The sequence below is a fragment of the Nestor notabilis genome, unplaced genomic scaffold (genome assembly GCF_000696875.1).
Source record: "Nestor notabilis isolate BGI_N333 unplaced genomic scaffold, ASM69687v1 scaffold28110, whole genome shotgun sequence".
NCBI classification, from domain to species: Eukaryota; Metazoa; Chordata; class Aves; order Psittaciformes; family Psittacidae; genus Nestor; species Nestor notabilis.
The window spans coordinates 1,422-13,517 of NW_009912915.1; the positions used below are offsets into that span (position 1 = coordinate 1,422).

Here is a 12,096-nt window from a genome sequence, read left to right on the forward strand (position 1 = left end):
AGGTTTTGCACATAGTACAAAATTTTTTTGCAATAACTCAAAGAAATATTTATACATGGTTGACCAAATTCAAACTTCACGTGATTAGCTGTAACACTACAGAAAGGAGGCCTGATAACACTGGGCTTTAAGTTCAACTTATAATACAATTTTAAAAGAAATTAAGACTTTACATTCCACTTATAATACATTCCTATTTACAAGGTAGGTTTGGCATGAGAAGTATAATCATCTTTTTACAAATAATGTGATAAATATTTACAAGCATTTATGGTATCTCCACTTCTGAGTGGCCAAAGTCAGCTGGGAGTCCCTCCTCTGCCAACGATAAACTTGTTTTACTAAAATGATGCCCTCTTCAATATTCCCCACAAGGAGATACACCATGGGACGGTGGCTCAGAGTCATCCTTTGCATACAGTTTTCATTAACAAACAGCCACTGTTGTATCATACTCTGAGTTTCATAAGGCAAGAGTGAGCTCTGGGTAATGAATTCCACTTGGCATTCAATGTTATACTCTTGGTCACCAAATACTGTTCTTTTCTTGGACAGCTTTACTTTCACTGCTAAGGAAAAAAAAAGGAAATGTGTGAGTGACTCCATCTATTCGAACACCAAAAGAAATACTACCAATAAAAGCACGATGATTCCTTAAAAATGACATCATAACTTATGCTGATAGGGTATGGCAAGGCCTTCTCTAGCAGCAGTATACTTTTTAAAACATTGTTTAAAAATGGAGGTTATGTAGTAAAGATCTTTTTCACTGAATTAGGCAACTAGGAAAAAATATTTTCACAAAAGTGAGTAATGTATTTTTATCATCATCATGCGTGTCAGGCTTTTTGGATAATTAGATATCAAAATCTGTTGATGTTGGTTTTGTATCACAAGTAAGAATTTCTTTTACTGATCTGATTTTTGAGTCTTCTTTTCAGTAAGCCTTGTATTATGAAAAACTCATGCACACAAGTGGCAAGGACACAGTGTTCACTAGTAAAATACCACAGCTTTATTTTGGGTTTAACCACTAATAAAAGGCAAACCTGCTTATTTGGCTGCTTTTGCCAGAAATATTTTCCATAAAGCATGTTGTCCCACAATGTAGCCAACTAAACAAGAACAGAAGAGCTGTTTGCTTGTAAACTAGATCATTGATGAATCTTTCATGAGAAATAAATCCTCCTTATATTTTGATTTGAAAGAACATATTCTGAAAAACAATCCAAAGTTAAAAGCCAAACTCTTAATCCTTTTAAATTACAGCAGAAATGGTCATTATTGTAATCCTAATTTTAAAACATTTTAGAAGGAGAGTTGTTAGTCTTTTTAATAGCAGCCATATTAGCAAGGACTTACCAAAGTTACTGTCACAGAAAACTTCGAGAACTCTCTTGTACGTAAAGATTTCCTCCACTGCTGGGCAGGTCTGGCAGGCAGGCTTTGGTAGGTCTGCTGAGAAATCACCAAGTGTCATCATTACGTTTTAGAATCTTTGGTTTAATTTTCTGCTGTCAAAGCTGAGAGCCCACTGTTTAACCACAGGGATGACAGAGAAAATACACAACTGGTCAGTGATAACATAGCAAGTCTCTGAAAACATGGCTAGGGATGAAAAAGTTTAATTTTTCATGTGCATTCAGTCCTTGTTTGAACTGACGAGCTCAATTATCAGCATCAAATACAGTAACAAATACAGTATTGTTTTTAATACTGCTGAAGTGGGTGGGAAAGGGGTTAGGTGGCTGATTCTATCTATGACCCTGGATGCAGCTGCACTAGGATTGTGAATACATGAATTTGGGTGTGATAGCAGCAATCAAGTCCTGTTGTTTTCTGCAGAAGTTAATAAGCCTGAGTACATCTGAATAGTTGAACATTATTGTCACTATATCTCTGTTTTAGAAAAAAAACAAACCCAAAAAATCAGATAATAAATCATTCCAACTTTTCCAAGCTGATATGAGAATCAATTTATCCTATATGTAAATTTATTTGTGATAAGGGCCATTGATAAGTCTATAAAGACTTAAATCAAACACAGTGTGCTACCTTGGCTATGATACTGCCCACAGCAGTGCAAGGTGGTAACTGCCTTCCTCTACTATCTAAGCATATCTACACTTTCTTTTTTAAAGTGATGCTGAGGTCTGCTGCAGCTCACTCTACAAGTTCCAACATTTTCCCCTGCCATCTGCATGAACAGTACAGATAGACATGACTCCACTTATAAAATCCAGACTGCCTGTGAGCAGTGTCCCCTTTATCTCCTTCATTCCCAGGAACACAGTGTAGGGCCACCCTCCCCTACACCATCCTCCCGCTACCTTTTTGCAAGTATTTGTATTCCTTTGTGAGAGATGCCAGGCATATGTCCTCATCTGCAGGGAATCGATTGCAGTCCAGACTGTCAGGCCAGGGGTGTCCATGGCAGGCGAGCACAGGGGCGCAGCTGTCACGGACAGCAACACACATACTCCTACAAGGATGGATAAACCTGTGGCCAGAGGAAATACCAGGCTGAATCACTTGAATTCACCAGTGATAGCAGAAACTATTGCAACAGTGATTTCTGTGCAAAGTACATCATCTGCACTGATATTTAGCATCTTTCAATAATAATATAGTTCTAGAAATGGCAGCTGTGCAAACTATGTGAGTGGTTTGCGTATGGACTCCACTGAGCTTGCAGGATTAAGTCACAGTTTTTAAAATTCTTTTATTACAACCTGAAAAAAGCTTCAGCATGAGCCTGATTCTATTCACAATAAGTGCTTCAACCCTGAATTAACAAGAGTAAAGTTTTAACTGTAACAAAATAAAACCTGATATCCCTTGACAACAGCATTCATTTTCCCAAGGCAAACTAAAGTGGAAGTGGAACACATTTTCAGTACTTTTCTTTCTGATGAGTACAAAAAAGTTAGAATTACTTCAAAAAAAGTGGAGATTGCCTTTAGATTATGATAAACATTCATTTCATTTGACCCCTGTTCTGGCAAATAAAAGCTGGAGTTTTGTACTGTGCTGTGGTACTTACGTATCTAAACAGATGGGTGAGAACAGGGAGCACAGGAATGTCCTCACGTGAGGATGACAGTCTGTGTGCGCAAGGTGCTGCCAGGTGGTGGATTTCAGGATAACCTCTGCCATGCTGGTGTGTCCCATCAGGTTGGGAAGCCTCATTTCGGAGTATCCAATCTTGTGGCACATGCCCATCTCCTTGGGTATCACTACGCATTTCGTGGATAATCCAATGTCAAAGCCTGTTGCCACTCTTAGGAAACCACTCACAGCAAAAACAAGTATTTTTGCAGTCAAGAACATCTTCCAGTGACTCCTGGGCTGCTGAGCAGGCAGCTGTCAAGCCCCTAAGAGCCAGGGTTTGCTGAAACCTTGTGGCTTATATATCCCAAGAGCTTAATGAACTGTGGTTATCAATTGCTTATCAAATCACTTGAGACAAGACCAGGTCTTATTGCCTATTCAAGGGATCGTTGTGATAACCAGGGAGGTGGAGGCAAAGTATAGAAGTATGTTCCCTGAAGACACAGGTTTGGTATAGACTTTCACGTGTCCCATGGTGTCAGTGGCTGCAGCATGCTATGTGGCATATTAAATTTTGACACCTAGAAGGTTTGCTATGTGCTTTCTAAAACAAATTAAGAAATCCCCAGAAAAATGGTTGGGCAGACAAGCTGTCTCCTGGGGCTGCTGTGTCTCCTTTGTTTTCAGACACTGCTGACAGGGCAGAAAAAAACAGGGTAGATTGACTTATCAAGTGAAAATGTTTTGCTTGTGCTAATTGCCTGTGTCTCTTCCACTGTTTTACAATGTAGAAGAGATACTTTCTTTGGTCAAGCACTATAAAAGAGACGGCCTCCCACTACTAACCAAGTGTTTTGTCTGGAAATTTGGATCCCTATCCTGTTACATGCTAAAGGTCCTAACTTGTATTAATTTTAATAGACCTGAAAATAGAGAATTGTTTTGCTGATTGGGATATGTGCCTACCAGATGGCTACAGAGCTTACATCTTTTATTTATTCAAGTTCAGTGGTGCATTTAATATTGTAGGACTCTTGTAGCTGTTGGTATATATTCAGCATGAAAAGGCAGTACACATATGGAGAAACATTATTATTATTTCAAATGAAACTGGCTACACTTAAAATTACTCAAATAATGCAGTGCTTCACCTATTTATCAATACGTTATTATTACATCAAGCTGTATGAAAGCAAATTATACCAGACGTGTACTATTTCTCTTCATAGTACAGAAAAAAAAGTAATATTAACTTTCTTAATGAAAAGTTAACAGAGTTGCTGACTGAGTACTTCACTGCTGTTCTTAGTACAGTACTGACAAACAGCTCTGCTATAGAGAAACTCTGCAATTGCTTAATGTGACAGTGGCTATGGGTAATGTGTAGTTTACCTATTATGAATAGAAAAGTCAGATTATTAGTTAAAAGAGTTGAAGATTTAAATAAAACATTTTGTGGAAACTTTTCATTTGATGAAAACAGGTTTCCAATTAGTTATGGGTGTTAATATTTATTTCCATTTTTAATAATATTTTTATTAACAGAAATATTCAGATATTAATAATAATTAGGTGGATCTACTGTAAAATATCTGGCTTGACTATTAGGCTAAAATGAGTATGTTCATAATAGTGTATCATCTAGTATTACTGATGCTTGATTGAAATACATTTTTCAGAAACAGCAGCTTTTTGTGCTTATACCTAGATGTAGCACATTTAGACAATGTGGTACATATCATTTACATGTTTATACCTAAATGTTAGATTATTAATCCCAGTATCTTTGAAACCAATGACAAAGTGCCGCTGACTCCTTAGCTGTCTTCTTTAAGCTACTGGGAAAATGACAGTATCTGTTTAAGTAAGTCAGAAAAAATGACAGCATGCAAGGTTCTAGTAACTAAAGGTGTATTTAAAAGAATTGTTAGTTTTTCTTTTCATCTTTTGTTGCCAGCTCTGGTTGTTGTTTTGTTGGGTTTTTTTTCAATAAACATGGTTTCTCTGTATCTTCTATCTCATTTCAAAGCAGAGGAACTGAATACCTAACCGGGCCGATTTAGGCCTGATGGTAACATCCCTTTACCAGCTGCTCCATGTATTCCATAAGAAGTTGAAGAACTTTACTAAAACCCAATATAAGTCCTGTTCTTGTTAAATCTATGCAGGTATCCCTGGGGGCCACACTTTCTCATAGCTGCTCTTGCTACCAGTCTGCAATGAAGTGACGACACAAAGCTGCTCAGCACAGGAAGAGGGCAGACCTGCATGCCCAGCCAGCTGTGCAGCCACTCTGAGTGGCTGCCTGGTGCCATCTGGCTCTCACTCCACTCAGAGCAAAGCCGTAAGCCTCACCTCCTATGCCCAGGGTGCAGAGCTCAGCTCACACAGGCTCCAGAGATCTTGCAGACACCCTGACGTCTCTCACCTGAGCGTCACTTCGGTGTTCTGCAACTGGAGTGAAACTGGACTCCACATGTGAGTGTTCCCCTTCTCCAGCAGGCTTCCACATCCATCTGCATTGATGACATCTTTACTAAGTCACCCCTTAATTCTATGAAATCAATCAAATTCCTCTCTGACCCTAAGAGTATACTTTTGTAATACTTTTCTCATTTGATTGCTATTTGAAAGTAGGTGGCAAGATCTCCGAAGAGGGAAAACCTTCTGTTGCATGTGGGGCATGGTATTGCATGCATATTCCTGAGTGATATAAAATATATATTAAGAAAGAATATTTGGTCTCTCAATTATTTAAATGTTTTTCTCTGTCACTGCCTCACAACCTACAAGAAAACTTGATTGACCCTAAAACTTGAGTCAAATCTGTTACTCCTGATAATGAGGGGTTATTGTGCTGCTCTGCAAAGAACAGCTCTGCGCTGCTGCCAAGGGCCTTGCTGTGCCTCTTCCCACCATGGTATGCCTTGCAAACCATCCCATGCTAGGCCAAACTCTGGCTGTACCCAAGACCAGGCATGCTGGCTTCTGACATAGCAGGTATGATTCTGAGAGCTCCTTCTGGGCCACCACTGATGGACAGAAGGAGACAGGCATAACGAGAGAGTGTGAGATGAATATGATCTAGTAAGAGCTAATACCTCTCCTGACAAATTAGTCTCCATAGGAACTGTCTTAGAAATAAATAATTGTGCATCTGAATCAGTTTCCTACCAGGGCTTCACAGGGGGTAGTTCATTTATGAGCCATTGCAGAGTTGTACCTTAAAGATTCTTTTAGCCTCCGATATGGCTCAAAGAAGGCCAGCTATATTTTGGTGTTTTGCTTTTGGTGAGCTGACTTTCAGTGGGTCATCATTTTGTAATGCTAAAGAAAACAGGTTTTCTCCATGTGAGTACAGTGGTGTCATTGGAGGCTGAGGGCCTGACCATGCAGGAGGATTAAGGCCTCAGTTGGGACAGGAAGGAGCACACCACTGCTCAGCCACATCTGTCAAGGTGCTTCAGTGGAGAGCCTAGAGGATTCAAGAATGTGGAGGCCATCAGAAGAATGGCAAGCCACCTGCTTTGCTTCTGTTTCTTCTTGTTTCCTTGCTATTTTGACCAGAGTAGCCATTTGCCCAGGAGTATCAAGACTACATGTTTGTCAGGAATGGTGAAGCTCACTCAAGGGCTGAAGGATCAGCATCAGATCTGAGTACAAAATGTGCGCAAATGCCTCTGCTGGACACCTGTGAGTGCATTGGGTTAAGCTGGATATGAAACCAGGGCAGAATCTGTCATTCAGTCATTTTTGTTAGCTTTTTTTTTTTGGTAAGGGAAGAGCATCATTTATGGGAGCTTCTGATTCTTCTGTCTTCTGACAGTCACTGGGTTCAAGATGTTAGCTGGGTCAAATGCCTTATCCTGTGCCATTTTCTGTGTCATTTACCAAGGAATTTGGTGATTTGACACTTCCTTTTGCTACATTCACAAGCACTTTTAAGCAAAGGACTGTGGCTAACGCTTCTGTTCAGGCTTAATTATTTTGATGTTCTTCATGAGCAGATGTTACCTTGAAGCTCTGTTTGACAGCAAGTCATGTATCATTTTTAGCAGGAGTCTTGCAGAGCAGTTATTAAAAATGAACATGTAAAGTAGATTGCCATTGCTTCAAGTCAGTCAGATCCTGTCTCCTCAGCAGGGGCATGAGCTGCAGCACACACATTGCTGTGCCACAGAGTCACCTTTTTTGAAAACTCTCAGCTGTTCATTGACATGGTGTGGAAAAAAGTATCAGGCAAATATGCACACAGCTCGCTTTTGGGAACAATAAACTCATCTATTGTTGCCACACCAGCTAAGCATTCAAATTACACAAAAGCTGGTGGGGCACAGTATTTCTAATCACAGTGATATATGTGTGTAGAGGTTGGTTGAATAAAGACTGTCTAAACAGGGAAAAGAAAAGAGACTAGTTTAGCAGCAGCCTCTGCATACATTTTGCAGAGACAGCATAAAATACAAGACCTGAGGGTTTAGAGAAACTTCCCTCTGGAAACCTGGAGTCCAGCTAACGCGCTCTGAGGCTCCTAAAGAAAGCTGTGTGGTTGTTCCCCCAGCCACTGGCTGGCCTCACTTTTCCTGGATATGAGCAACAGTCACCTGCTGATGGACCCTGATAACAGGCAGAGCAGATGGAGGCTTGCTCCCTGCCCACCACCTCTGTGCCGACTCCTTTGACTGTTACTAGGGAGACAGACAGAGATTAACCAGGAGCCACCCATCAGACCCCAGCAAGAAATGGGGCTGATTTTTTCTTCAAAGAAAGTAGCAGTTTGAGAGCAAACTAGCAGACGTAGGCATTTTTGGTTTTAATCTATGCATCTGTTGCAATATTCACCTGAAGTCATTTTTATCTGGAGTTTAATTGCAGAGGTGCAAGGCTCTAGACAAAGATCAAAGCTTGTAACCGCGCACCCACAAAAGAAGGTCACAAACGAAGGCTGTGGAGCAGCGGTCCTCGCTCTGATGACAGCTTTGCTGGACCAGCATCATTACTGAGCAGGGCAGGATTTATTTCATGACGTGTCCTTTGCTTTATGAAAAAAACAATTAGGCCACGATGGTATCTGCAGAGGAAGAGTCACAGATGGTTTTGAAAAGGCCTCGTTAATTTATTTCTCACAATGGCTTTAGCATTCCTTTAATTTCTAAAGGGCAGGAATATTGTATTTCCTTATAAATCTGTAATGCAAATTGTTAAAGGCTCACTGCTCTGGCATGCTGAGCTCTGTCCTTATTACTATCAATCAAATAACTCACAGGAAAGTTTGTTTTAATAGTCAAAGAGAAAGTCGATGTTTTGGGTGTCCCAAAGTTAGTTCCTGACCCTGCCAGAAGCTTGCTGTGGAAGCTTTAACCCCACTGCATTGTACTCCTCCACACATACCCTGTCCTGGTTAACAGTGCCAGGGTCATGCTGGACATTAAATGTGTAGCATTCAGATGCTACAAGAGCAAAGAGGAGGCATGTGAGTACCCACACAGATTCCACCAGTGTCACCTAAAGGCATAAGGGTACTGAATACTATACGAAACCTGGGTAAGTAGCATTTCCTAAGTAGGCTGAGTAAGTCAGGGATGGAGGAAGGGCACAGGGAGATTAGATGACTTGCTAACCAGCTAGCAGCTAACGCAGGCATACAACCCTGAGTCTTGCCATTGCAATATTCATTGACCCATCCAGCTTTCAGGTCTCCAGCCCAGCAGTATTTTTGTCACTGCAGAGCAGGACAAGTTGTGTAAAGTGGTTTTAGTGGAAGAACTGAAATTCTGTACTAACTTACTATTGGCATGTTCATAAAACTGCGTTCAGGCCATATCACGTGTGCTGCACAGCAGGGACTTACAGTGAACATTGTATTCGCTAAATACTGTCTGAAGCTGTGTGCTTTAAAGGTAGCTGAAAGGAGGAGAGAAGCCCTGGCATGATTCTCATTAAGAAAGTGGAATTTTGCTCTTCAATCATGAGCAGTGCAGCAGGCTCAAAGATGCTGGTTTTGCTGCAGGGGCAAGCGAATTCCAAATGATTGCTTTCAGGTGGGAGCAAAATACAGTCTGTCTGAATTTAGGGTTTTACACTACTGATCATGTACCAGATGAGCACATTCCACACAGAGCCAGGAGTAATAGCCCCTCTTCTCTGTTCCCCCCCAGGTAAAAAAATCAAACTTCTTAGGATTTTTCTTTTCAGTTGGTATTGATTTGCTGGTGGGACTGATTCTGCCTATTTGTCTGTTTAGTTTTTAGTCAGTTTTACTGGGTTTCAATTTAGTTTTGCTCTAATTTCATTTTGTGGAAGATCCATTTGGCAAATGGAGTTTCACATATTTCAGGCACAATTCTTGCTCCTGTTTCTTTTAGACTTCAGCAGTTTGGGCAGTCTTTTGACAGCTGGCCTGATGCTGGTTTTCTCTCTATCAAATTTCTGTCATAGCTGAGTCCCCATCATGCAGCTCCATCATGAGCAGCTCCAAATGAAATAAAAAGTGAGGTTAAATGGAGAGCACACCAAACTGTTTCCAAACCTGTGTGAACAAAAGGGAATACAAGTAGACTCAAGACTGTTCTATAAGGAGGAGAGGAACAGCTGTTTGGGCTACAAGTAAACAGCAAGTACATACCAACTATTTGTAGTCCATTGAGAAAGTAAACAGGGTCATCTTGTCTATTCCCCCTGATTCTTTCTTTGTCTGTGGCCTGTATACTTATCATCAAGATAAGACAGAACACATTAAGTCTTGAAAATTATGTCTGGCTTCTGGCTGTCACTGGAGATAGCTCTATCAGTTAAGCACATAAAAACATGGGTGAGTGCTCTGCTGACTCCAGCATGCCTGGAGCCTGTCCCTTTTAAGTTGCTTGGAGGTACTTTGCATCTAAGTTCTATATACCCCAGCCACCCAGAGGAAAGGCTCTCAGCATCCGATGTTATAACTGCACATAGCAGCCCAGGCTTTGTTTGCCTGACAGCTTCTTCAGCTTTTTTCCCCTGGTTGTGCCTGTCTGATAAAAGCTATCACCGCTCCCCCTAAGCCTCATTGTATCTCTACTACAGCATTACTAATGTTAAATGTAGTAGGTCAGCAGAGCTTGTTTTGTTTGCTAAGAGAGAAAAATATTTTTACAAAGTCCATACAGAGAGTGATACCAACCTGATCACTCAGTTGTGTGGGGAAATGCTCTGTGTGCTCTGGTTCCTTCCCTTTCACTGGGGCTTGTGTTGCACACATTGCCTCTGTTGAGATCAAAGACATTTGGTTTCTATTACCCTATCTTGAAGAGAAGTTCACAGATAAAGAAGTCTCCACCCTAATGATTAAACCCTACTTGGATTTAAAAACATAGGCACAGCCCTTCAGCCTGCAGGCCAGGATTAGAGGGTCCATGACTCCATCACCCATTTGCTAATCTGGATGCAGACCATGTGTAGCCTGCCTGTGAAATGTTGTAATGTCATTTGGCTTTCACAACCCTTTACCTTCATCCCAGGGCAATCATTTTCTTCCAGTGACGCTACCAGGAAATGTAATGGAGATAAATCCATCCTAAATAGCTACAATAACAGCAAGAGCTGAATAAATAAGGACAAAATATAGAGCACTCATTTAGAAATGGCTCAAAATCAAACAGTACCTAAACCGTCTTTAAAACTGTGGTTTAATTCTCTCTCCCTCAGCGAGGGAGAACTAAAGAAATAATTAAATTTAGGATTAATCAGAAGGGGCTTGTTTTGTTTTGTTTTGGGTTTTTTTATTAGGAACCGTTTTCATTCTCTAAATAGCATTAAGGGTTTCATGCTGATTGCAGTGGCCAGAGATTGATAACTGTATCCACAGGAGACTCTTTTCATTATGGAAACCATAGAGGGGCAAATAGTTTAGAGGGGAAGGTATTTTGAAATTAGACTCAGGAGCATCCAGAGACAAAAGATTTGTGATTGCAGCTCTAATTTCAGACCTCAAAAGGAGCATGTTTTCCTGACAGCTTCTTCAGCTTTTTTCCCCTGGTTGTGCCTGTCTGATAAAAGCTATCACCACTCCCCATAAGCCTTGTTGTATCTCTACTACAGCATTACTAATGTTAAATGTACTAGGGCAGGAGAGCTTGTTTTGTTTACTGAGAAAAATATTTTTACCAAGTACTGGAGAGTGATACCAACCTGAGCACTTGGTTGTGTGAGGAAATGCTCTGTATTTCTTTTCTCTTTTTTTCTCCCCCATCAGATTTTGCCATCCTTGCTTATGCTGAATAGCATTTTTCTTCCTAATATTCTAGAAAAATGAAACAGAAGTACTGGAATTATTGACAGGCTGATCCTGCACCCAAGGAAGGCAATGACAGTTTCTGTGGCCCATTATTATACCTTGAAAGCCAAAATTCTGCCCGTTTTGCTTCTGCTGAGTGTTACAATACATCCTATTGATGTCAGTGCAGTTCTAATGGCATATCTTGATCTGAGTAAGACTGACAGAGGTGGCCAATCTAAACAGGCCACCCATTCCACTCTTTCTGGTGAATTATCTTTCAGGAGGTTATATAGAAATGTTTGGTTTGGGAACATGATGTTAAAAAAGGATTCAGTATGGAAGGTACTTTGCCCTGCCATACAGTTGGCTGAGTAAATACCCTCATCTTAATGTCTTGGCTAGCAAGGGATGCTGCAGGTGCATATGCCAAGTTTAAAGGGAACAACTTCTCTCCCCGTGCTTACTGGAGTCCTTACACAGCTGTTCCCTCCCTGCACTCCAGTGGCAGAAGCCAGTTTGTGTCCATGCCCATACATGTGAGAACATTCACTTGGCTATTTCTTTTTTTAAGGATTAGTGGCATTTGATTTATGTGCTAAGAACACTGCTTGGATAGATACACACAGAAAAGCTAACACAGAAACACGAGGGTACTTCAGATTGGTGTACTTCCAAGTTTTCATTTTTCTCCTTTCCAAGAGGAAAGGACCATTTCTGGTACAGGCTCTTCATAACCACCCTCACTGCCATGCCCATGTTTTTTAAGGCCTAACATTGCTGGACAAGAAGAAAGA

The 12,096-nt window shown here is 40.7% G+C and overlaps 1 protein-coding gene across 1 annotated transcript; it reads right to left on the bottom strand.

Moving 5' to 3' along the window:
* Window positions 1-258: 258 nt before the first annotated feature.
* Window positions 259-3,363, bottom strand: LOC104411488 (secreted frizzled-related protein 2-like). The gene is made up of 4 exons (XM_010021917.1): window positions 3,044-3,363; window positions 2,331-2,500; window positions 1,363-1,455; window positions 259-569 (listed from the first exon to the last, which is right to left on the bottom strand). The coding sequence occupies exons 1-4, from the start codon at window positions 3,328-3,330 to the stop codon at window positions 259-261; spliced, it is 861 nt and encodes a 286-aa protein (XP_010020219.1). The 5' UTR covers window positions 3,331-3,363.
* Between the last annotated feature and the right edge of the window lie 8,733 nt (window positions 3,364-12,096).